The sequence below is a fragment of the Columba livia genome, chromosome 10 (assembly GCF_036013475.1).
Source record: "Columba livia isolate bColLiv1 breed racing homer chromosome 10, bColLiv1.pat.W.v2, whole genome shotgun sequence".
NCBI lineage: Eukaryota > Metazoa > Chordata > Aves > Columbiformes > Columbidae > Columba > Columba livia.
The window spans coordinates 4117120-4144285 of NC_088611.1; the positions used below are offsets into that span (position 1 = coordinate 4117120).

At 36.4% G+C, this 27166-nt stretch overlaps 1 protein-coding gene across 27 annotated transcripts in view; it reads right to left on the reverse strand.

The window, feature by feature from the left end:
- Window positions 1-2929: 2929 nt before the first annotated feature.
- The window catches only part of ATP2B2 (ATPase plasma membrane Ca2+ transporting 2), a 388530-nt gene continuing 364293 nt past the window's right edge, over window positions 2930-27166 (reverse strand). For 12 of the 27 annotated variants that reach the window (XM_065074475.1, XM_065074474.1, XM_065074473.1 and 9 more), the window contains 4 exons: window positions 26273-26380; window positions 22961-23143; window positions 16752-16838; window positions 2930-6492 (listed from right to left, as the gene is read on the reverse strand). In XM_065074475.1, coding sequence (XP_064930547.1) covers window positions 6181-6492; window positions 16752-16838; window positions 22961-23143; window positions 26273-26380 — 690 coding nt within the window. In that variant the 3' untranslated portion in view covers window positions 2930-6180. Of the gene's footprint in view, window positions 6493-10856; window positions 10913-16666; window positions 16839-22960; window positions 23144-26272; window positions 26381-27166 lie in introns of all 27 variants that reach the window. The other 15 variants (XM_065074477.1, XM_065074476.1, XM_065074488.1 and 12 more) reach the window with 3 other exon arrangements.

Sequence of the window (27166 nt, forward strand, 5' to 3'; positions counted from 1 at the left end):
GATGACATAAACGTTCTATAAAGTTATTTTCAAGAAAGCTAGATAACTTGTTTTTCTAATTTTCGTAAGTGTAGACTTACTTGTAAAAAAATAATTTCACTGGCTATGTGCCAACACTTATACCAGTTCAACTCCTAATGATTCTTAAATGCACATGCATACACAAGGGGTAGAGGCAAGTGAACAGATCCATCCCAGGCAGAATAAGTGGAGACGTATATTACCTTGGAATTTAACACTTCAGTTGGTACCAGGCAAACATGGTCACCCAGATACACAGATAATCAAAGTTTACGTGAACATTTGGGAGAAAATGTTGTTGTAATTATTTCCTTTGATTTGTGTTTTTCAACAGTCTGTCTTGTTTAATAAATAAGTTATTTAATCATCCTTCTATTCAGTTTCCATCAGGTCAGATCATAATATGCCTGCTAATACCCGTTTGTAAAAAAGAAAACCAGCATCAGACACTTCTCTGCCTTATTCAATGTGCTGGTGCACAAAACTGAGCATTACCTGAACAGATTTCACGTACTGATAAAATTAGAAATATGGATTTGTAGTTTATAATCCAGGGTTTGGACCCTACTACTGATCTGGGCCACGAATAAATTTTATTATGTATTTTATTGTTTTCTTATGTCAACATCTCATGCTGCTGCAGGAATACAAACATAAATAGGAAATGTCTATTGCTTACCTTTCTGTGGTTCCTCAAAAGTAACTATAACAATACTGTAAGACCAGCAGGAAGGTTGAAGTGTTGAACCCTGGTCCTCTCACAGCCCGTGTGAGTAGTGCACTACTGCAGTGAAGTAAACCAATACCACAGATTGTGTCATTTATTTTCCTATCACAGCATAATAGAAAAAAAATACGTTGGAAGGCGATTCTGGAGATGATGTACTTCTCATCAACCTTCTGGTCAGAGAGATGTCAGGTTTGGGGTAAGAGCTGAGCAAAGGTTTTTCAAACCAGTGTTTTCCCACTGGAGGTCTAGCCCTCACTTCGGGACCTCAGCCTATTCAAGAGTTTGGACTTCAGTTGGAAGAGGCTGGTAGAGAAAGAATACTATTTGATTAACCCTTGTTTTAGAACTCAATATCTAGATCAAGCCAATAATAAGCAATTAGGATTTTATTTCATTTCAGTTTATAGTGAACTATATATGCACCTGTATTTTCTTCCCCTTTCTCCCTGCTTTTCTCTTTTTCGCTCTCCTTCCACTATTTAAGAACCATTTTGCCCACTGCATGTCACTACAGCATGCCATGACAAATACCTATGGTGGCATTTAGGGTAGCATCAGCATACATGATCAGCACCTGATTTTCTGTCTAGGCATGTGTGACTACCCTTGTTATCCTCTTAGCGCTATACCTGGTATGAACAAAAGAATACCAATAATAAAATCTGGCATTCTTTTTTTTTGCATCAGAATATCAGTCTTAAGTTCTCTGTGAAGGACTAATAACTTCAAATACTACGTGCCCTTCTGAATCTCCAATTTGATACAAAGAATAGGAAGTTGGTGTAGTGGGGAATTTCATCCCTGTTATTCTTTTAAATTTACATGTACAGTTCTCATCCATGCAGTGCTAAGAAAGTACTTTTCACAATCTTTAAAAGGTGCCGCTCATAAAACAGATCTCTGATAGAAGCTTAACATATCCCAGTGCTCTTTCTTAGCAACACCTCAATACACACAGACTTTTTTGTAGAGATGAAGAGCCCTGCCAAAAAGCATTTGGACTAGGGCTGTAAATAAAGTTACATGTGTAGGAAGGAGGTCGATGAGTGACAGAGAAGAAAAATATCTTCAGATTGTTCTTTAGACTGAGCTCACAAAATCAAAGCAGAAAACAGTTTAAATCCAAAGCAGCTGTAAAGTTCCATTAATCCAAGAAATCCATCTTAACTCACAACTGTCTTCTGTAGGGTTTTTGCTTGAATTCACTGTGTTTAATATATTTTTATTTACTGGTAACTTTTCTCCCAATGTAGTACTATTCCATTGTAGTTTTGGCCACTAACAAATACTTTGTCACACAGAATTTGTGGATAAAAGCTTTAAATCTACGTGAGAATACAGGAAGATCTGTAATTTGAAGGACTTTACCTTTAAAAATGAGATTATACAACAGTTACCTCCCACCTTGTGTGAGGAGTTCAACCCAGTATGTCTGTTTAGCTCATCTGTAAACCTTGCTGCTGCTAGAGCAATAATACTGTATGGTCACAGGCTGTATTGGATGAATAGTTCATGGAACAACCACATTAGTCTAAGGTGGGAGGAAAAAAAAAGGAAAAACCAAACAAAACCCCCCATAATTCCTTGGCTGAGGGTCTGAGCACCAGAATGGGAATTCCCTCGCTTTCCCCTGGCACTGCATACACACAGTTTTTAAGGTCTTAAGTAGCAGGATCTGAGTCTGGGACAGAACTCCACAGTTCTAGAACAGATAGGGAGAGCAATTAAAATATATATATATATATATCTAAATGGAGGAATATGTCATATGGGCCAAAGTGACAGGAAAACCGACTTTGATGTTTGTTGGTCCAAGATTAAACTAGTTTGTTCTTATGCAAATGCACAGGGTCTTCTTCCATTTTACTTATTCTTTACTTACTCTGTATTCCATTTCAGCTGACTTCACTGCAGCTTTCACATCAGCCACTCCCACCACCTTGCACCACCACACCATGGACCAAGTTAGCTTGACCCATAGTCGGACAATGAATTAAAAGCCCTCTGGGCTGACTCATCAGCTGGGTATAATGAAAGTGGAAGCCCTGACTGGTGAGCAGGCTTCTTACTGCCAGCCCAGATCTACATACACCTTCACATGAAAACATCCCAGTGGGAATCCAGAGCTACATCTAATGACTTCAGGTGAAAATAAAGAAAGCTGTTACGTTCAGACCATTATTGTTCATGCTGCTTTGTGAATTTATTTCTTTAAATTTTCCACTTGTGCTCCTGCCAAGAGAGATCTATTAGACAGAAAGCAGCAAGAGTAAAACTTTATCATTTTGTTTCAAACTATAAAATAATTTACATCACATATTTTACTTTTTACTTACTTTTGTCTTTTTTTTTTTTTTTTTGAAACCACAAACATTCCAGCATCACACTGTAGGAATAAGAATAACAATAGAAAGCATAACCTTTTGCATAGTATTAAATGAACAGACAGAGTAAGTTCTTTATTTACAATTATTGTCTAGATAAAAAAATTCATAAAAACAGATGAATGAACATATATTAATAACCCCTAGTGGGATGGATTGCCAATGTACCACTGTATTGTTGTCCACAAATCTCATGCTGCTAAGTACAGTACGTAGAGAGCGAGCATTTATATATTGCAGGGAATTTTAACAAACTGATCATTTTGGTTTTTGATCCATTGTTCCCATCACAGAGAGGTCAAGCAATAAAAGAAAGGAATTGTGATGCACGACTTGTAGTTGAAAGGTCATAGCTATTCTGCTTTAAAAAAAGAGATCTATAATTTATCATATACATAAAGCACAGTCTCTGCTCACAAAAGCCCAAGTTTTCTATGCATCTCAGTTTATATATGATTTGCTATATATACACAGAATGCAGTGTTTGTTTTCTTAACAGTTTTCAAGTCTGAAAATGGTACCTCAGGGAGGAGTACTCCTATAGGAAAATTAAAAAAAAAAATGAAACCAAGAAAAAATATGAAGTGTTTGAAAATAAAAAGGCAAACAGTCAGTGTTAAGATGCTGAAATTAAATTGTTCCAGTATTAATAGCTTCTGTAGATGTTCAAGTCCAAAGCTAGAGGCTTCCCTGTAAATAGGTAACACTTTTTTTTCTTCTGAATATGATATCCCAAATAGGCCATAGAAACCAAATACATGTTGTACAAAGGTTAATCACCGTATTTACAAAGCGAACAATCCTGACTGATTTTCAATCACTTTGTTGCTAGGACTTACCTAAAATAACGATGTTTTCATGCTAGCTTTTTACTGTTAAGAAACGGGTCACACTATCTGTGGAACAGAGAGTTGTCTACGCCTTCAAAGACCTGTTGTGTTGTTCACTGAAAAGTCTGGATCAGAGAGCAAACTAAGAGTTTGAGCCAAAAACATTCAAGCTTCTACACAAGAGTCCGGAAGCTGGCAAGTCAAGCTGATTAGAGCTTTACCTGGCTGAATAGTCCTGATGCACCCTGAAAACATCTGAGTTCTGTCTGCAGTTTGGCCATGAGTCTACGCTTGGTTTGGAGAGTTCTGGCTTGGTTTAGTTCTTGTGACTGCAGAGATGCACCACTTTAGGAGTCAACTTTAAGACAACCAGTAACGCCTTAACAAATCAATTTATCAAGCTAGTTTGAGAGTGTTTTTCAACACATCTGGCAGAATCGATTGTGTGATTCAAAATGTCTTTTGCACTGTACAGTTATGGAAAAGATCATATGCTGAAAAGTCTCCAAGCAAACTTTATATTAAATACAAAAATTATTTATGAAAAATCTGTGATCCACAAAGTGCTTAGCATTCAAGTGGTTGACATAGCAGTTATAGAAGCTCATAAATTTTAAGTTACCAGGGCTGTTACCATCTTGAAAAATATTTGTCACCCTCCATACTGCAGGTTTTCAAAACAGCTTTCTTTGTAGAAAGCTCAAGATGAAAAAACATATTACTGTGTTACAGTATACCTTGTGACTACAGGAAGACAAGCTTAGGTAAAAAAAGAAAATCACACAAAGCACATCTTAATATACAATTAATAAAGTTTCATTCAGACCTAATAGTGCAGAAATTATATTTTTCTTAAAAAAAAAAAAACAAAACAAAGCAACAACCTACAGTGATTTTCATCCAAAATGCCAACAGCCCATACTTTGTAAGTAATAAGGAAAGAATTGCCTAAATTACTAACTGAAAAGGATTAACACAATATATCACAATACTTTAACATTAGTTTTATCTCCATATAGACAAATCAAATATAACTTATTTTAAATTATATTTATAAACTCAACTCAGTTTCAGATACTATCTCTCTAAAATAGCTTTGGAAGCCATTGCCATATGCTTAAAGAATGAAATAGCCTCCATTGTTGTACGTTGCACCAAAACAAATTCAAGCAGATTATCAGAAGGGGGAAAAAAAATAAAAGGAGAGAGAACCTGATCATTTTGATTTTTATTTGAAACAAAGGAAGCCTGTTTTACCTCCCTGTATATAGGATCACAATGCTACATCCAATGTGTTATATTTTGGCTTCTTTTGTTATTTACTAGCAGTATCTACATTATTTAACAACAAAAAAAAAATCAGCCAGAAATCAGAACACGGTTGTAATAAAATATCCAGGGTGCGATATTACAGACGTTTTCAATGAGCTGAGCTGAGCCATTTTTATACTACTTCGGCAGGAAGTGCTTTCTTAACCCTACAGATAGTTAAGGATATTATCTACAGGTTTGTAAACAAATTACATTCTTTTTTAGGACATAAATAAGTTAAAATAGTCAGAGCAATTTGAGCAGAAACAAGGCAACATGCCAACAAAGAAACTTTATATATATATAACTATATATATATAGATAGATATATACATATATATAATTAATTATGTATATACTTATATGTATATATCTCTATATATAGTCTCATAAATGTTTAAGTTCCTCTGTCCAACTGGTGCAAATCTACTGTGCAAGTTAAGCTTTGCAACTTCAAAAAAGTTATTTAAATTAATCTATACAATTGAGTCCATGCCACACAAGCATTTCAAAAAACTCACAGACCAGTGAATTGGATAAATAGCCTCAGAAAGAAGTCCTCTGCAGTTCCTGCTTCAGGAGAAAAACATAAGAAAGGAACTAAAAAGAAACAAAAAGAGAGAAAGAAGGGCCAGAAGTGTACAGTACATTCATGCAGGAGGATTTTTTTGTTTGTTTTTGTTTTTCTGAAAGGGAACAAGGGGGGGTATGTAAATCAGCCATTCATTCTTTCCCCAAAACCATTGTGATCAACAATTCATTCACTTGTCTCAGAGTGAATAAGAGTTCAAACAGCTTTTCAGCCAGCAATGTTTTTAAGATATATATTTATATATTTCGGTTGCTGTGGGTTTTTCTACTTTATTTTATTTCGATTTTTTTTTTTTTGCAGTGACCTTTTCAGCTAAAGTGATGTCTCCAGGCTATGTATTGGGCTTCCTGGACTAGAAGAGGTAGCTGATTTACTTGTATCAGTTGTAAGATTTATTCCACTGTCGATAGCACTGTTGTTCTTGTTCAGTGAAGACGGTGGACTTGAGTTTTTCTTGAGAGCAGAGTCTTCTTCTAGGTCTGTGTCATCAATGAGTGGGATGTGGGGCTGGGAATCTTCTATCCTAAATTCAGGATGAGTCATAAAGTTGTGAATAGAGGTTCTAGATTCTGGTTTTTCTAAACCTTCATAGAGAGAGCTACGGAATGCCTTCACGACGCGGATCTGGGGGAGAAAAGGAAAGGGGCGTCAGAGGCAGCACCTTCCAAGGGCAATGCTCTGTTAGAGAGTATTTTGTGAAAAATGTAGCATATGGTTAGGGCAGTGCAGGCAGCTGAAGTCCATAGTCTCTGGATGTTATATGCATAAACGAGTGGCTCAGTTATGTGCATTTTGAATATCTGTATCAACTGCAATATTAAAATAAATCAAGTTTAAAGCCATCAAAGAACTGATGGGAAGTACTGGTTAAAGAAAGCGAACGTCCACTCGTGTGGTACATCCCTAGTAAAAGACAAGCCATGTTAATTTTAATGCAAATGTAAAACCATGCATGTTGATAGTTTTGCAGTGAGTAAGTAGGAAGGCTTTTTTAATTAAAAAAGTCTCTTTTGTATTGTTAAAAAAAACCCCATTACACATAACATATCACACTTCACAAACAGAAAAGCACAGAACACAGACACAGTTGGATGGATACGTATGAGACACACACAGGAGCCAAGTGTAAAAACTATAATATCAATGTTTTAAAGCAAAATCTAAATGAATGCAGCCAAGAGCACAAAAAGCCAAGCAGACAAAGTACTAAGCATAATCATGCCACCACAGGGGGAAAAAAAAATTCACAGTTACCACATGAACAGAGATAACTTGCACACAACAACTACACTTGGAAGCCTGGATAATGTGAACATAGTATTGTTGAACCAACTTTTATTTTTCCTTCATGCATATGTGAGGTAAACACTCGAGTATAGACCCACTGTTCTAGCCATTTAACTTTTTAATAGATATAAAACATGTAATAAAATAATGTATTGATTGTTGGGTTCAATTGAATTACATTGTTAAACAGCAAGCTTTTTCATTTTCTGTGTCTCAGTTGTAAAACTGTAAAGTTAAATGCTGAAAGCGACACAATTGATGCCATATATGCAGTCTTTAAACTAAGTCAGGTCAACCTAACGTCATTAACCACCTGACAGTAAGACCACAGGTGAAAATAAACTACAAGACTCAGCCCACTGGAGTGGCAGGGACAGTGCAAATTGCTTTTCCAGGAGGAAATGAGAGGAGCAGAGCGAGGAGCATTGCGGCCTGGGGACACCCAGGCCTGGTGGCCGGGTAGAGGCAGGGATGCTCTCTATAGCCCAGTGCCCACCAGTTCAGAAAAGAAGTGAAGTTTGGGGTGGTTTACTGCTGAGAAAAACATAACTTTTTTGGAAGGGGGTGGGAGGGGGCAGAGAGGAAAAAACAGAATGGCAAAACGTGATCTGTTGGCAAATGTTGTATGACTAAGTATGAGTTCTATCCTTCTACTTTCATGTAGTCCATGAGTGAATTTTTAGCATTTCTTAGGGGGGAAACCAAAACACAGGCAGAGGCAGAAAAGGTGCAAGCAGGCATTGTGAAAGCTTCTCCACACACATCTGAAATGGTTTGGTGGTTGGTATGTGTATCTTTTTACATGTAAATAAGCTGCACATAATTGGTTGGCCTAATACACTGCTCACTGGTAAAGGTTTAATTCCTTTCCTGATTTTCCAGACTATATTTTAGTAATGGCAAGGGGTCACAGTGTTACAGCTGTGGGACCTAGCTGATCCTGTGGTTGGAGTTGTCCAAGTTGTACAGAATTTCAGCACATTTGAGAAAGAGGCTGACTTATATTTCATCTGTTTGACCTTTGTCCTTGTTCTCTAAATTTGAATATTCATCACCTTTTGAAAATCCTAATAGCAGAAGTCATGCCATCTTCAGATACATGGCCTTTGGTCAGTCCAAATACTCTCCCTTCTCTTTATACGTATTTTTGGTAACAGCAGGGCACAATACAAAAAGTAGCTCATGTGACTGCTTATTCTCTAAATAAGAGGATTGGAGTGGTACAGAACAGCTTATCCAGCTCTTGGGATAGTAGAAGATCCAGGAGGTTAGCAGAAGTGCAAGACAACAGGAAGAAGAATAAATTTTACACACCCCAATCATCTACTGTACCTAACACCTATTTGACGGAGCACCGGGACCTAGAAACCAGGGGTTTAAGAGAGCTGAATCTCTTTGCGTGCTGTGCTGTGTGATGGTTCTGCACAGTGAACAGACAGATCAGGATAAGAGATTCATTTGCATTACTAAAGAAAGGATTTAAACTCATAGAGAAGAGGTGACATCCTAATTCCCTCATTATCTATGCCTTTCTACCTTGAATTTTAAAGTGCAAAGTAATCAGGTCTAAACAAAGAAAAAATAGTATGTTTTGTCACAGAAATCTTAAAAACACGTTACTACATTGTCCTATTTTAAATCAGGAAACTTTTTGTAACATGCTTATTTTATAGTATGAGTTTATAAGGTGGCATTGCTGCAAAGTTATGATTTCTGCTATCTAAAGAAAATAAGTCATCTCAGTGGCGTATCTTATCAACAAACAGAATTATTTCATTCTCTTGAATACAGCCACTTCTTACTGCACAGATTTAGACTCTGTTTGCCAGCTGGGTTCTTTTTAACAAAGGTCAATTAAATTTTTACTTAAATAAAAAAGGTTTGCAATTTGCTATTATGCTTGAACAGATCCAGCAGAGTCCAATTAAAGTAAAGCTTTTCTTCAAGTCACACAAACTGTATTTAAGCCTCTACAGGTTAGCAAGGGAAGGGCTGATTTCAATTTGTGGGGCTCCAAGTTGTGTAGTAGGGGAAGAATCTAGATTGCATTTAATTCCACAGTTTAGGTCCTGATTTGCATTTAATATCAAACCTTTAGCCAATCTAGCTAGCTAACATTTTACACAGCTGAGAGAAAACTGTAGATTTAGGTTGTATTTGAAAGCCAATGATGAAAATTTGCCTGCCAGGACCTGAAATGGGTACTCTGCAGTAACTAAAAATTGAAAGAAAAAATGATACTAACATCTTTTGTTTCGATCTGTTTACACAACAATCTGAAGCTATAATTGCAGAATGTACCATCAGCCAGCAGTCCCAACACACTATGTGAAGATCTGTGGCAAAGTTTTGGCACGTTTGAGTCTTGCAGGCACATTTAGATGTTACTAGAATAGCTTGTACTTGTTCATAATGATTTTTCCTGGAAAACTAGTTCAGATCTGCTGATGCCTAAAGTAGTTAATCTTCTGAATGGAATGGGAAGGTAAGGGCCAACTTGGGCAAATCCCTAAAGCTGAGAATATATAAAGTTAGCTTTCTAATACATTTTCTTCACTAAGGAACTGTAGAAAACTACTTTATTTCTTAAAATTTCTCTATGGTTTCAGAGATGTATATATATTCTCCATTAACTTTTTATTTAAGGAGAAACTCCCTCCCCAACTTGAAATTTTGTATATTTAGTTTGGCATCTTGAACAAAACATTTTGTTAGTGTCACACTGCATTCAGTGACAGAATTTCTGCACTACAGTAGAATTTAAAATCTTGTTGATAGTCTGTCCCCCAATGTATCCAATTATCGCATACAGGAACAAAACTTGCTTCTTTCCTTATGTTGGTGGAAACAAAGGTAGAGGGTTTGTTGGATACAAAGGTGGTGTTTTAATTTCTATGTAATACTAACTACTGTATTTAACATAAGAACTGAAAAAAATATTATTTACCTAGAGTTACATGGCCCAACAGCAACAAATTCTTATAATACATGCTTAAGTTCAAGGTTTGAAGTAATATCTGGTGTAAAAATAATTAGGAGCTCTGCCAAAACAAAGCCCACATTACTTTTTGAAGATAAAATAAAGCGGATGAACTTCATATAATGTTGTTATGGTTGTACAGCATGTAAAAGCAGGGACATACCCATGATGGATAGAACCTAGAAGTGTTGGTTTGTTATGAACTATGCAGAGTTCATGTAATGATATTTCTTTATGATACTGACAATGCCAAGGGAAGACAAACAGTGTGATACAGCTCCCTTTTCTCACAGTAATGGAGACAACAGGAAAAAATGAACTGCTTTTAAACAAAAGACTGTGGGGACAACACTTCAGGACATTTTTGACATTGCTATAAGTTTCCACTTCTTTCTTCTCTGTAGCTGTAATAGAAAAAACTCTTCGGTTTCATCCCACCTTGAAAGTTAGATTTATCATACTGCATTAGGCAAGAAAAATAGGAGAAATAGAATTTTAGATACTACAAATTTTTCCCATCAGAAGAAAAAGATGAAGTTCAGAATCGCACTCCTTAGTACAACAATCTAGGCAAAATACACAAGGCTTGTTAAGCATCAACAGGTGTATTATGGTTGGTAGTGTGTGGGCTTATACTCGAATGTTTACCTGGCTTCATATAAGCCAAGTATCTTGAGTTTGGTTCACATTCATTTCAGGCTCAAGGTTAAAGACTCACAACCTCTTTTTATTTCACTCTCTCCTGCTGAACCCTTTTGTCCAATGTTCTCTAGCCCTCTGGGAAAACAAACACATTTAATATTCAGACAGTAGAGAGTAGGGCACTGCAAAAGCAAATAAATTCAATACTGAAAGATCAGTAAGGTGATTAGTATAAAATTGTAAACAAGAGGTCAGTTTTGCAAAGAGATGCCAACTCTTTCGTGCAACTGATACTATTCTATATCAAGACTATAGCTATACAAAGGTAACTGAGTTTGGTCAAGTACTGTCACATATGTAAAGTTTTGAAATAAAAGGCACATCTTCAGTATATTTGTTTCTATTTTTGAATCCTCTCAGTTTTAGGTGAGTAAAATCAGAGTAGGTATCCTCAGGAGGAGGTGTTGCGTGGATTGGAGTCACCTGTAAATGTTGTGGCTAGTACCTTCTGGGTTGTATGATGCACAAGTTGAGCAAATTCAAAGATAAAGAAAAAAACACAGTAAATTTTAGAAAAATTATAATTTCTAGCTTTCTGCTTTAATTAGTGAAACAGATGTGTAACATTATCTGTGCTACTCTCTTCCTACATAAATATGAAGTAAAACCAATAAGTGCTGCTGAAAAGTCAAACCACGTGTAGCGAGAAGAAAACAGAATACCTACATATTCTGTGGAATCCTCAGGCCTGAGTCTCATATTACAAGAAGTTTGCATGACTGTTATTCCACTGAATTTTAGAGCATGAGATCAGACCCTTCTTGTTGTACCATATCTCCAGTTGAGGACTTGGTTTTATATAAAGAAGTCAATTTTCACATAGCAGATCCCAGCACAATTGTGAAATTTTGGTGGGAACTTCTACGCTTTAGTGTGGTATCTCTGTCTCTATCAGGTGGTAGTTTAGTGATGTTCCCAAATGGTGGAACCTTTCTAAACATAATTTTAAACGTGGACTTTGTTTCAAGTCATGTTCTGCTTGTTCCATTTCCTGATGTGATAAGTACAGCATGTTGCCACAGAAAGCTACTGCCATTTTCACTAAGGCTATGGTGGCCACTTGGTTTGGTCCAGATCTGAACAGAGATCAATACTGGACAGTAGTCTTTGCCTTAACATTTATCAAAATAGGTTAATGCATGCAAACTTCAGATTTTATCTTAAGTTTTAGTTTTAAAGTTTGTCCAGCTGAGTCATGATTACATTTATAAGAAACTAAATATGTAAGAAATATAGAAAGGCCGCTGGAACAGTAAGTCATTTTTCTTGATACAGAAGAACATGATTTTCATACACAACAGATTACAAATAGCTAAACTAAGCTCTCTCTTTCAAATTATCTATTAGTAAATGGACTGTAATGTGCACTAGAATTAAGCTTGCTGAATGTTTTATATTAGCTTAACACAATCTACAGATGCTTACGCCCCTGTGCCACTCTGAGGCAAATATTGCATGTGTGAAGCTTCTACCTATAAATGACAGTTTCCTGGCAAGTCTGATTAATTTCAACGATTTTTTTAATTAAAGGGAGAACGAAAAAAATTGTCTTTCCATGCAAATTAGCCCCACTTTAGCAGATTGTAGTCCCTTCCAAAAAGTGAACCAGAGCAAAAATACAGACTTAAGGATGCTACTATGTGCTGCTGTTGCTTGAAAAGAGTTTTTAAAAATCAACCAACAATTTAAAAAAGCCCTCAAAGATCTGTATGATGGAAAAATATTTCTGAGAATATTTTGCATTTGGCAAAATTTTTATTGGCTGCTATGAAAGCTGAAGTCATCACTGTGTATTTCTTCCTGTGTCTTCCTTACAAGTGGCGTGTTTGAGGCCACCGTTGTTACACTTAATGTAAGCGTAAGTGATTTATAAAACTTCTAAAACTATCAGACAAAAAATGGCAGACCTCAACAGAACAAAGAAAAAGGAACTTGCAAATACTAAATCTACAGCACATTCGTGATCTGGGAAGTTGCCTTTTGGTGGGGTTTGTTGTTTCTTTGTTGTTCCCCCAATGTTTCCTACACAACAATATTTTCGCATTACAACCTTTTATGAAAGAAAGGTGTGGGTTGTTTTGTTTGTTTGTTTGTAAGGGACCTGCAGTTCCTGGCTGCTTCCACTTAGGAACAGTATTAACTACCTATGAGAATGGGAAGGAGGAGGGTGAACAAGTACACAGGAATACTAAATATGCGTCTGTCTTGGAAAATCTGAAACCATGTTCTTTTGAAGGAGCTACCTACTGATAATATAAACAACATCTGAGAACCAGATATAAACATATTAGAATAAAGAATAACTTGTTTACTTTGTGTACAGTTAGATCTACTCATCCTTTACCTAATTAACCAATGTAGTAGCAAAGACTTTAAGAATATACTTAATTTTAAGGACAACTTAACATTCTGTGTTACTAATTCTGAGCTTCCAAAGCAAAAAAGATGCTGCATTGCCCCACTGGATCTGATTTTCTTTTCCCAAAATAAAACGTAGAAAGAAACGCATATAAAATACATATTCACCAAAGCTGGTCTGAGATAACCTGGTATCTATACCCACTCAAAACTCCGTAGTCCAACAGGTTTCTGATGACAGAAGATTGTGTGTGTGTCTGTGGTTCACGCACATGGCACAAGACCTGAGAACTTGGCCAAGACCATATTGCAAACAGAGCCTTATTTTCTTCTATGTTTACATTCTCTGTAGCTGAATTGCACGCATGTTAAATGTGTGTGTATGCTTAGTTTACATTGAAGGAAATTTTCTGCTTTTATCAGAAATGTTCACATTTTTCAAAAGACACAAGAGACTGACAATACGGGCCTTATCATTATCAATTAATGCTGACATCCAGAAATTTGGAATTTGTTATTGGCAAAAAAGCAGTGACAGGTAAAAGGTATCGGCATAACTAGGGAAACTTTAGTACTATAGTAAACGTTCCTTTGTATAAATTGCTTTTAATGAAGGTATTCCACAACCCTATGAAAGATTTGAATATGCCATATTTAGGAATAGCTGAAAATTTCAGTTAATAATTTGCTAATCTGTTTCACAAACTACTCCAGATGTGGCTGCATTTGACAGGCAGATTTCTTTTTAAGCATGCACTAACCTGTGAATCAAACATTTATCTACCCAAAATAACTAGGAAAAAAACTAATTTTTTAAAAAATTCCAAAATGTTGTTATAAATCTGCAGAAGAAATCTTACAGATTGGTGAGGTGTCTCAATGACCCATATATTCAAAAGCTATACAATTAGTAAAGAACTGCCTAAAGGCTCTGTTAAATCAGACTTACATATTTTTATTGATAAAGCATCACGTGATTCTTGTATTTTTATTAAGTATGGATATCAGAACCTCTGCATTTTGGGCGCTCATCTGAAATATCCTGATTGTTGCAACATGCTGAGCACCATTTCTCACAATGTCTCATATTGGGCCCTTTCAACTATTAGACCCTTTTGTCTTTGTTATACCTTTAAGGTTTTCCCTTGATACTCCCCATAATATAGCTATATATATGCAATATTTTTACAATTCCTGAAGAGAGGAAAAGGCTTCAAAATCAGAGGTACAATGATGCTGTTATTTTCTTCCACTCCATAGGAAGAAGGTGATAATTTAGGGTTCACTTTATTCCGAGCAGCTAAGAGGAAAGAAGTCAGTCCTGTCCCACCACATGTATTTTAAGCAGGGTGCTGGAAAGTAGACCTAGGGAGGCATTTTCTCAGAAAATGCAAATTCACAAAATCATTGCTATGATTTTCTATGAAAACACAAAAAAGCCATTTCTATGAAGTTTGGATTTGGAAAGGTTTTCTGGGTTCTGAACGATGAACAACCAACTGTAAATACCCAATTTAAAAATAAAACCCCAATTTTTTTTCCTTCACTTTTGCACTGTCGGTCATTAGGTTTGTGTCATTGTGTTAATAAATCAGAACTTTCCCTAAGGGCTATAATGTGAAGTACACATTGGTTTGATACTAAACAGATATTATATTGTGGTAATAAAATACTAACAGTCCAGAATAACCACCTGAAAAGGCCCAATCTCTAATTGTCTTCTGCAACAGAGTTACATATCTCAAGGTAGCTCAACAAATCAATCATACATATTTTTATTTTACTGAATAAAGGTGGCTATAACTGATGAGTTCTGTAGACTTGTTTTATTTTTCCAAATAAAAAGAGGCCTCAAAGACTGTAGCAGATCATGCTTTCTCCTCCTAATTAACTTCAGCCCATAACCTAGTATGGCCTTCATCAAGATGCAAGACACTTCAATCCTTAGCTGCTTTGCTGCAATGGAGAGAAGAGAGGGAAGATAAATTGCCTGTTTTAATTTTGTTAGATCTGTCCTCTTAGACGGCTGCCTACAGGATGTTATTGAAACCTTTACGACAGCAGAATGAGTTGCTGGCTGTTTTCTGCTCAAATGTAGAAATGCTATTATGGGAAATTGTTCCCTGGCTGAAAGGCTGGTTCATGTGTGGTGGTTTGTGTCCTGCTCAGGGTGGCAATGAGGGAACTGGGGCTCTGCGTTCCCAGCACAGGTCCCAGGGCCTGTGACACCCACCTCAGGGACGTGGGTGGCTTCTCTGGGTTGTGCTGCTGCCCTCAAACAGTTGGTGCCAGTGGAGTAAAAGTTAGCAGGTCAAACTTTCCACAGAACTTCCTAGCAAAAGCAAAGGTTCTCCTTTGATTTTTAATCCCAACAAAACTTCCAATGCATGTGTGAATGCTTGAGGTTCAAATACTGACGGGGTTTGCACTCAAACTGAAGGGAAAGGTCAAGCTTCCTTTTTCTTTTTTTTTTTTTTTTCTGCAAGAGTTATGGAATTTTCCTTCCCTTGTCTGCCTTGTCTCTGCCTTCCCTCTGGCTTCTTGTCTCTTTGGCCAGCTTTTCACTAAAACTTGCATAAAGAATATACTGCATTACTTTGTAAAGTGAGTTCCATAAATATAAATATTCTTTTAATGCTGGCTATGCTGTAAAACAAAATAGCTGCTTACAGTCCTGAAGAAATACAAATGCAAAGTTACATTGGTAAGAGTCTTCCTGAGCAACTGTTAGTGAGGCAGCCCTTTCTTACCAGCTGTTTCAAAGGCTTTATTCCCTACCTCTTCACGAGATGCATTGCATCTGAAAGAAAGCTGGGTCAGGATTGCAGGGTTTAGAAACCTGCTTCTTCAAACAAAGACATTTGTTACCACATCTATTTTGTTCTTTCAATGCTGTCTTTTAACTTCCTTAATGCTCACCTCCCAGTGAACTGAAATATTATAAATCCATTCTTTCACCATTCATGGAAACCTTAATCCCTTAGCCTTGCATCAACCAGGTTCTCTGTTTCCTTGTTCCTTGCTGTACCTGTGCTGATCAGAGGACATGAGTAACCTATAGTACAGAGTCTTCCAGATGGAATGATCTTTTATCTGACAGGCTGTTCTGCTTAGTATTAGATATTTGTAGAATCATTTAAAATACATATTTTACAAGCAGCAGAAAATATATCCAATGACAATGAGAAAACATGACAAGCAGGCCTCAAATAAAACCAGAATCTCCATATACCAGATAAAAAAAATTACTAGAAATTCCTGTCCTAACAGTATGTTAACAAAACTTGCAATGAATCACAGAGAGTATCTACTGTACACAAAGTAATCATGTTACGTGTTTCTGGGTATGTATAAACTAATATAATAATAAATAAAGGACAAACTGGGAAAGGGCAGAGTAGCTTAGTCTCAAATGACTGCTACGTAAGTTGGCATCTCTGTAGGTCTGATGCATTAAGAATACACACTCACGCCCAGCCGCAGCAGCAGATGTGCTGGTAGGAGAGGAAAGAGCATTGGATAACGATACGTGACTAGGGCTAGAAATATTGGTTACATCCTGGGTCTGGCTTGTGACGGAGGACTGTCTCCTTAGAGCCCCCTGAAAGGAAGTGCCACTCTTGAAAGTATTGACTACTTCGATCTGTAATGGAGGAAAGAATGAGACAAGTTGCTTAAAGTATGGATACAGTTGCATAACTGACAGGAATAATAATGAATAACAATAAATAAACCGTGCACACAGTTTTACTGCAATTGAAATAAATACTTTAAAGTGTTCCTTTTAATGTTTTTAAATACGAAATCATCCAAATTTTCTGCCAGGATAAAATGAAACAGCTCTGTAGGAGGCAGTGGAGCTGCATCAGTTTAAACAAGTAGAAGATTTGAAATAATCTTTAAAACTTAAACCATTTTATTTATATGTAAATAAAGTAAATACAACTGGAATACTTGATATAACTAATCTCCACTTTTTTCCTACTGAGAATAAAATGACTTTCTTAGTGCTCTCTAGGTGTTCTTCCAGAGGGAGGAGCATTCACTTAATTAGAACTGGGGGTAGGGGGATGACACGACACTCAACCAAACCAAAAAAACCTTCATATTCAAAATACGACTCCATTTTGTCTACAAAAACAGGGTTGTCAGTATAGTAGTTTGATAAAATAGGAAATGTTCCAGTGTTTTATCTGACCTTTTCTAAAATTAAGGTTTGTACAGATCAAGCACAGTGATAATGAAAATTGGTCTTTTATAAGTGCAGATTCAAAAATATTAATAATTTATACAAAGTACTTAAAATCACCCAGCTGATGATGCGGAACTGGATTGAGTATTGCAGCAAATAACATTACCATTTTCTACTTGTTATTTTCATATGTCTATTGTATGCAGGCTTTGATATATCCATCCTGAATACCTTCCTGAATGGTTTTTTCATCACCACAGAAGATGAGTTAAAAAAAAAGAGCTGAGTATTTCAAGGCATTCCTTGACCCAATAAAAAGCAGGCTTTGTGTACAAATGTGAAGCCAAGGATTGGCAGTAGATAATATCAAGGAGTAAATATATGCTACAAGTCCCTTCACCACGAAACGTCCTGTTACATTAGTACAACCACCACAAGACAAAGCAGCAGTAGTAGCAGCATTTAGAAGAGTTCAACCAACTACTTATTTCAAGTAACCCACTGTTCCCAGATTGTATCTTCCAACCCAGATTTCTGAAGATAGACAGCCCAGAAAGCATTTGGGAGGAGGTAAAGTGGTACATCTATCAATTAAAATAGCACAAATCTAGCTGCAAGCCCTGCAAGAAATTGGCTAACATCTTCTGCTGTGGTTGGTCTTAGGAATAAACAAATTCATATGGCTTCATCTTTAATAGTATGGATGTATCCCCTCCCATAATCTTGTCTTTGGACATAACTGCTTATTTTCCTGCCTGTTTTTATGGGAATAATCATATCACAGCCAGCGATAAAAGGGATCAAAGTTTACTGCTGTAAAATTCTCACACTGAACTTTTACTATACAAACATGAAAGAGCTGATTTGTTCACTGACCCACTGGTTTGAGAGTCCTGTTTACAACATCCATTTAAGTGTGCACACTAATAGATGTACAGTATTAAACAGCAGAACATTTTACAGCTTTGCTCTCCGTGTTTTCTACAGCAGACTTATTTTGAATTACATGTCTAATACAAATACCACAGTAAAAAAATACAATATGAGGTGAGTTAGCATATGGAATAGGGGTACAAGTGAATCATCAGCTAAGGTTCACATTGGCATAAAAAAAAATATGGCTTAAACCACCGTTTATATATGAAGGCGTATTAAATCCTCACCCAAAATGTTCACTGTACAAAAGTAGAATTAAATACAGATCTTGGGTTTTCATGATCTAACACAGGTGACAGAGCACTCTTCAAAAGAGACCATTCAAAAAGAATTTAAAGACTCTACTGAGAGCATGAAGCGCTCACAGATGATAAATCCTAAGCCAAAAAGCATTTTTAGATGTATAAATGTCTTCCTAATAAATGGAAATGAAAGACCTTTGTAAAAGAGTGAAAAGGTAAGGGAAGAGCTGTATTTAATGGCTTCTCCACAGTACAAGAATTACAGGTATGAAATTTACTTTTCTCCCAAAGAAAGTAACTACAGATCTTCATGGATACAATTTGTAAGAGGAGGATGACAATCTTTTCAGAATTAGCAGCGGAACATACAGGGCTGTGTTCTGCCTGAAGCCAAGGAAGAAGAACCCACAAGATAATAAAGAGTTCATAGAAATAAATAAATACATTTTAAATAAGGATTTCGTTATTTAATTACAAAAGAATGGATTTATTTAGAACAATTCAAACCTCTAAAATGGAGAAAATAAATGGTAAATCATACACCATGAAAAGTCTGAAAGAGTTCCAACAAAATCTAGGATGCAATCATGTTTTGATTATAGGCCTTCAGGTAGAGAGAAACAAAACCTGCCCTACATTTGAAGCTTATTTTTGAAGCTGGATTATTTCACGTTTCTCTCATTTTTCTATACGTTCTATACGCTGAATTTTTGAGGTATGCATAGGTAACAAAGGTATCAGTGATTAGCAGTTAAAAAAAAAAAAAGGATCATATACTAGCAGAATAGTCCTGGCAGAACAAACATTTTTCTGATGTATAGCACAGAACAGACTTTCAGGTCTCATTCACCTATCTCCAACCAGGATTTTTTTGTTGTTTGTTTAATAACTTTTCTGCATGAAATTAACCAGTTTCCATTCCACTTCCATGGAGCTACTGCAGTGTTTCCTATATTAAAAGCTATATGGGAAGCCATAAAATGAAGTGGTAACTACTTATCTAAAAATCACTTGCCAGGAGGAATGACTTTCATTGCTATAGGGTTTGTCTGCATTGAAGAGAAAAGTTTTAATGCAGAAAGGAAGGGAAAGAAAATACAGTGCAGTATCTAAAGAGGAATAATCTTTTTTCAGTAGCAGTTAACATGGCCCCTGTATATTTTTCAGTTTTTGCCTTTATTCTCAAAACATTTCTAGACAGTTATTTCCTACCTTAAGCAGATAAAGCAAAGTGAATTACACAGTGAGCAAAGCAAAGGAGGGAAAAATCAGGCGTGGTGGTGTAAAAATCTGACACGTAGCTTGAAAAGTTTTCAGATCTCCTAATTTTTCCATATTGAAATGTACGCTGACTATAGAAACTTTCCGGTATACCATTTTAAAAGATGTCGTGATTTTCGGTTGTTACTCAGATTACCCAGTTTTGTCTGAAGGTGAATTTGGTGAACTTTCCAAAGGGTATTAGATCTGCCAAGATGGTAGGATCAGTCCTGTCTCTTCCTTCAGAATGAAGAATTTGTGAGAAACGCAACAAAGGCTTGGAAAAAATTGCTGAAAACTAGCTGAGGCTGCAAAGTCCTGGTTTTGCTGCAGTTTGAGACTGCCTTTATGTCTTTCTGAAACCTGCACAACTAGGATGAGTCATTTGTGAAACTTCGTATGTCAGTGGCCTTCTGAGAGAGGTATCCAGAAAGGAAACTCTGCCATTCAGAGGAGGAGAACAACATGCACCCGTCTGCAGAAGCCTGATAGTATAAGACAACGAAATATGTAAATGAACAAAGGCAGACAAAAAAGAAAATCAGTAGATAGCCAGTCTCTTTAACTTGGTTATATGCATTTTTCAAACACTTTTCTGTAAAGTAAATTAATGCATGTCTTCGCAGAAATATATCTGACATTTCAGTATGAAGAATCAACAATAGAGATCTGTTCTCTGGTGTCTACGTTTGAACCCTCTGCTTTGAAAGAGCGTGCAAAAAAGAAAAAAGTGTCTTTATTACTCCAAAGTTTTTGTCAGTTTGGATGAGTTTTTATTGGAACTTTCAAGGGAGATCTGTCAGTTATCTGAAATTAAAAAAAAAGAAACTATCGTAGATTCCTTATAACTTTTGGGAGTGAAGGCCTTTGTTGAGTGCTCTGGCTCTCTCGCCAAGACTGAGTAGAAAATAAGCAAAAATAATCTACTATACAGCACAAGTGTACGATGGGGGAAACTGGTCTTGTTAGGATTTGAATGATCAATCTAGTCATGAGTCTAGAGTTTATTCCTAATCTTACTGTCATCCTCTGATACATATATAAAGTGAGGGGATGCTCTACCTTCTTCTTCCGCATCTCCAGAAGTGCATTAGCCAGCAGAGGATTCCTGCAAATCCTCCAGCTCCCCAAGGATGCTACACACATCCTCGTCTTCTTCCACCAACTCTTCTTTAGCTGGCTTCCTGAGAAACGCAGTACAAGTGTATGAATTCATTTGGATGGGCCACAAAACAAAGCGCATCAAAATGCGCTCAACTCCAGATCCGTCCAACAGTGGATCTAGTTTGACCTGCAGATAAGTTCACCACCCTCCAGTGGACACCTTGAAACTATTTAGAATCTTTGGGCCCATTTCCTTTTTTCATTATCATTCCACAGATGTGAAATGGATGTAAAAATCAAAGTCACTGAATAAACAAAATGAGAACAAAAAAAAAATCACAGAGGCCGCTTGGCAGAAGAGAAACAATACATCCTACTGAAGGTATTTCTACAACTAAGAGCAGGAAGAAAACTAAGAAGATGGATGTTAGCAAAGAAATATAATTAATGTTCATTTGGTTTTAAATAGTATAAAAGAATAATAATTTATCTGTGAATTAAGTGGACAAAGATATGCAGAAGAACTAAAATCTACCTCTCAGGCTAGAAAAAGAACTGAAAGGATGTAATTTACTTTTTGTGCTTGTAGTTGTTTACACTCACCACAACCAGAAAGACATCCTGACAGAAATGCCAACAGACAACACTCCTCCTATAGCCATCAGGAAGAAAAGAACGCACAGTTTAGAGGTCATCTTCTCATAAAGATCACCACTACCTGGGCACCTGTTTGTCACCTCTATATTGTGACAATGTGAATTTTCTCTAATGATGAGTGCTCCTGACTCAGAGTCAAAACACACAACCCAAAGCTGAAGATCCGTATTTAATTACTTATCACAAAACCCTGGGAATCTACCCAAACTCTTAATCTCTCTCCTAGCAGTTTCCACCCTCTTTCTTTTCTCTGCAGATGCACTGAAGAGACCTAACTGTCCTACTTTCAGTTTACTGCTTTCCCCAAGTATTTTCTAACACACCTGGCTGCATCTCTTTCTCCAAAACAAAAAAAGTATAAATTTGTAGATGGGAAAAGGGAGAAAGTGCATCTTTCTTCTGATGTAGAAATTTAATTCTTTAAAGAATTCAATATTTTTCTTAATTATCACCTCTTTTTATTGTAAGCATCATGTACAACTTTCAGATCAGATATGGTGGATACATATCTGTCTTTCAGAGCTGCTCTCTTCTGCAAGAGAGCACTAGAATGCTATGAAACGTGCTACTTCACTGCAATGAAAAAGGCAAAATAGTTCAAATATGGATTTTAGCACTACAGGACAAATTATTCTAGATATCCTAACCTGGACTATATTTAGCACCATGATTCAGGGTACATATTTAGTATATTTAAAAATGCCATGAGCACATTCTTAATAAAAAGATAGATCATTCTAAGAAATCACCCACAGTAGCCAACACATACATTTCAATATTTAATGGTTGCTTAGGCCCTTACTACTAAGAATAAATCCAGAACCATGTTTTTCATTACCTAATAGGAAAAAAAGTAAATTCCTTTTAATCATGATAGATATATGGTAGTGCCAGAACAGATTTTTTTTTAAATCAAATTATACTTTAGACTCACCAATTTAAATTATTCTGTTATTGCAGAAGTGGTAGCAACAATATATTTTGACAAAGGAAACCAGTATGCTTTAGAAAGCCTTCAAAACATTTTGCTACCCATTATCACAGCATTTTTCAAGTAGCACTATTTTAGGAGCTGTCATCACTGGGGTAGAAAAAGAATGTCCATTCACAGCAGTCTCAAAAAACTATTTCTATTTTTGCATATTATCATTTGATAATCTTTCACTTTATCCCTCCTGCTGTACACACACACACCCCTTTGTTCAGTTTACCTATTTTTTCATGTGTTCCTCCTTTGAAACCAGAAAAGTAATTAGCAAATACCACTGTTGACACACACAAACTCTCTGTGGCTTTCCTTAAAACATTATATTGCCTTGATCAAAGATGAAGCATTTTTTTTCTAGACCGTGTGGGCATTTACTTTTTGCATACCTGGGTTTGGATTCTGTTGAGCCCTCTGAACCAGAGAATTTGTCCGCGTCTAAGTTCTCTCTCTGCGTGATCAATTTCTTCGACATCTTCATTGAGTTCTTCTTCAGGGACCTCCTCCTTCTCCGTGAGCCTCCCTGCCTCCTTTAAAAACTTTAGCCTACTTGTTGGGATGGTTGCAATGACCTAATTACAAAAGAACGTGGATATTATAACATGATCTATAATCTTCCAGGAAAGCTAAGATAAGCATATTTATAATAGTACTTTACACTTACAAAACTCCATTTTAGTCCAAAAATGCTTAGTTTACTGTGTAAACAGTTAGAATGACTTGCATCGTTAAACCACATTGGCAATACCCAGCCATGGAGCAAGTTTAAGGCTGGGAAAAATGTTGTCCTTTCTCAGAAAACTGAAAGAAGATGTAAGTATTTGAATGTAATTACTTAAAGAAAACTTAGCAAGATTGATACTTCTGCAATTAGAGTTTGATTATTTCTAATGACTGCTAACAAACTAATATAATGTTAATGTGAGCTGGAAATTGCATCTCATGCTTACAAATCTCCCACTACCTTGGTTCATGCACTCAGCTCCCCTTTGGTTCAGCAAGTCGAAACGCTTTTCTCGAAACACTTTTGACTGTCTCCCTGTTGGACGTCTTACAGGGCTACCTCGTACTCCATGTCCTTATTACTAATAAATTCTGATTAACTCAGCCTCTCTTCTTATTCTGTTTGTCCACCAAAGTGGTCCTTGATAGTAATTAATACAGGAGATAGTTAATAATCTTAAAAATTTGCAAATACTGTAGTTAGAAAATGTGCTAACACAATTATTTTAAATACATTTCAGTGTTACCCTCTTGGGCAGTCATTTTCTCTTTGTTCTGATTTCTTTTGTCAGCTTGAGTAAAAATACGAGCAGATGGCTATTTAAACAAGATGATATCTGGAACACGTTGAATGCTTAGAAAAAAAAAGGAATCTCTTATAAAGTTAACTATTAGACCCATCTAGCAAAAAATGCTCAATATTCTTTTTGGTCTTTGTTTCAGCATTGAACAATCACCTCTGAAACCCAGATGTGTGAAAGGTGGAGACAGAATCAGACAGTTGCAGGAAAGTTGGTAAGAATGTATCTTACAGTTTTGGAAAACTGGATTTCATATAGTGAAGACACATGAAAAGAGGATGAAGATAAAGTATTGATTTTGCTGGGTGTCTCCTTGAGCTTCATCATCCGTAACTTCACTTCTATTATACCATTTTTAAAGACAGATAAAAAAATGTCAAAAAACAAGTTTGTTCGCTATGACAGAACCTTTTTAAAATGTGTTGAGTTTGAAAAACAAGATGCAAACTTTGAAAATGAATGAATTGGTGTGACACGAGCAAAGACAGAACAGGAGGAAAAAAAAGGTAAGTGCTAATTATTTAAATACTTACTGAAACTCCTCGAGCTTGCCAACTTTCAAAACACTCTAATGCCAGTATTCTACAGAAAGAAGCTACTTGAAACTTTTTAGTATCTGATGAAAATGATGGTGGTGAGTACTTGCGAGACAGTACACACAGAAACAGCTCTATTTGGTAGTGATTCTGTGCAATATAACATACCTCTCCTTCACAACACCTGTCAGCCAGGCTGGTAGATTCTGCTCTGATTATTTTCTTAGAGTGTTTACCTGTCTTTTTCTTTATTCATTTGTTCTCCCTACCTGCAGGGATCTGCCCAGTTCAGGTAACAGCAGACTCAACAGATTGCGTGTAGATTGAGGAACTGTTGTTCTCAGGAAAATTACTGCAGTGTCATAAGGTGATCAATAATTCTAATTCTAATGGCTAGACTCTCACAATAAGGCTTGGGCAACTATGCCCATCTCTACATTGAAAACAGATGCCGATATTTTTCTTAGTTTTCAATGGTTATGTAATAATACATTGATCAAAGGCTGTGGGAAATTCTTCCCAGCTGACCAGTCTAATAAAATAGCTGGGGTTTTCTCCCTTTCCCTGCTTTTCTTCCCCCCTCCTGAAGTTGGTATTTTCCAATCAGTTGAAAACAGCCCTTTTCTTTCCAAAAATTATCAAACTGATTTTCAGTCTTCCTCCTGCAAGGTTATAGATCAAATCCCATCTTCAGGTACTACGTACAGTAAAACAATCTAACAGTGGTGGTTTTCAGCAACACATGCATTAAAAGTTGTCATGACTCTGAGCTTATTTCTTAAAAAAAATCTGAAGCCAAACTGTCCAAAAAGTTACTTTTTCCGTAAGAGAACAAATAATCAGTTTTGAAAGCTAGCATCTATTAATTACAATTCCATCAGAACCATTTCAGTATTCAATGCAGTTGGCAATTTGTTGCCCATTTCTTCACAGTGGCAAACTAGTTGATCTATATGTATCTTTATATCTGTGTCCGGTGGCATCAACTTCAATACATTAATAATGCATTCAAAGGTGAAGAAATTAACATTATTAACTTTGCAATATGTGTTTGTACATAAAATAATAATGTAGTATTTTAACAATACTGATTGTATCTGTATTAATACTTCCAGACAGATACTCACATAACTTACAGATAATCACATAATTTAATTAATTATCTCATCAACACTTGGTTTTATATCCATATATAATTTTATATGAGCTAATGATGACACAGGTTGTAGCAGAATTTTAAAATACATGTGAATTAAGCTGCACCTTTCTGCAAATATTATAGGAAAAAACCCTCCTTTTTCTTTCATCCCCTCGTCCATCCTTCGCACACACAAGTAGGTGGATGGAGGATGTGTATTAAATGCACTGGACTTAGTCCTGTGCCAGTAACAGGGCTACCATGGATTGACAGAACAGCAGTTTCCACAAGAGAATGAGTCGACACAGAACTGGAACTTCTTTTCACTTGGAAAATCTGCCATGGCTGAAGACACACATGCTACATTGGGTGCTCTGTTGCAGGGAAGGTTACAGTGCATTTGCCCTTACTATACTATTTTGTGACTAGAGAACTACGTTATGAATCAAATGTCTTTCAAGAAAAGCCTAACTGAAGATGCCCTTGGTGACAGCATGCCCTGCTTAGGGAAAGAAAAACAAAAATCAAAAGGAACTGTGGGATAAATGACCCTTACTACTATACCTATTCTTGAAGTAGTTAGAGAGCACCTTGTATTTCAATGTATGCTAAATATGACATAGTGAGAGATCAAGGAAATGAGTAGAGTAGGATTATGAACAATATCAGATCTGGGTTTGGTTTATAAAACTGAAAGAAAGCTGCATATTCCTGAATGCTTACCTGACCCCATACAAGTTCTCCTAATCCAATAAATACACACCACATCCACTGGTCAAGCTGCAGGGGAGAACAGCTAAATGGTTTTCCTCCAAACTGGACAATTACTATCTGCAAAGAAAAGCAGAAAAGAAAGAGGGTAAACATTTTCTGGGAAAAAAACCCACAAAGCAAAATACTCCCCCGTAAAAAAACCAAACCCCACCAAAAAAACCCACAACCCAATAACTTTCAGTCATATTTTACTTGAGATTTTTATTTTTGTCTTTCTACATATTACATCTCTGCTGGTTTGATTCCAACATATTTTGCCAGTAGAATCATCAAACATATTATTAACAATCTATTCTTTAGTGGTCTGAATCTAAAGGGCACCCAAAATACCATCTTATATTTCAAATACGTCATTTGACGCTCTCGGGTGGCACCAAGTCAAGCTACCAGACGTACATTTTTGGAACCCATCCAGCAAAAGCTGCAGAATCTCAGTCACTAAAAATCAAACCATGCAAATGTGCGCAGCCTGAATTAAGGGTCAGAAAAAGCCACATGAGTTCAGACTAAGGCTTCGTTAGCCTCATATCTAACAACAGTCATATGTGAATGCCCAGACAGAAAGAAACCAAGACTGTCCCCCATGCATTCCCCCAGCTTCTGAGTGTCTCAGCTGGGGAGAAGTTGACCCTGATGTAGTTTATTTTGAAATGTCCATTACATGAGAGATTTTTCACTCTAATTAACAATTTATTGTAAACTTACAGACATGTTATCACAGGTAGACTGATAGTATACCAAAAACTAGACCTGTTGGAGAAAGATGGTGGGAAACTCACACACCATACAGCAGGGTAATCAACACAAAAAAACCCCAAACAACACCACCACCACACCTTAAGG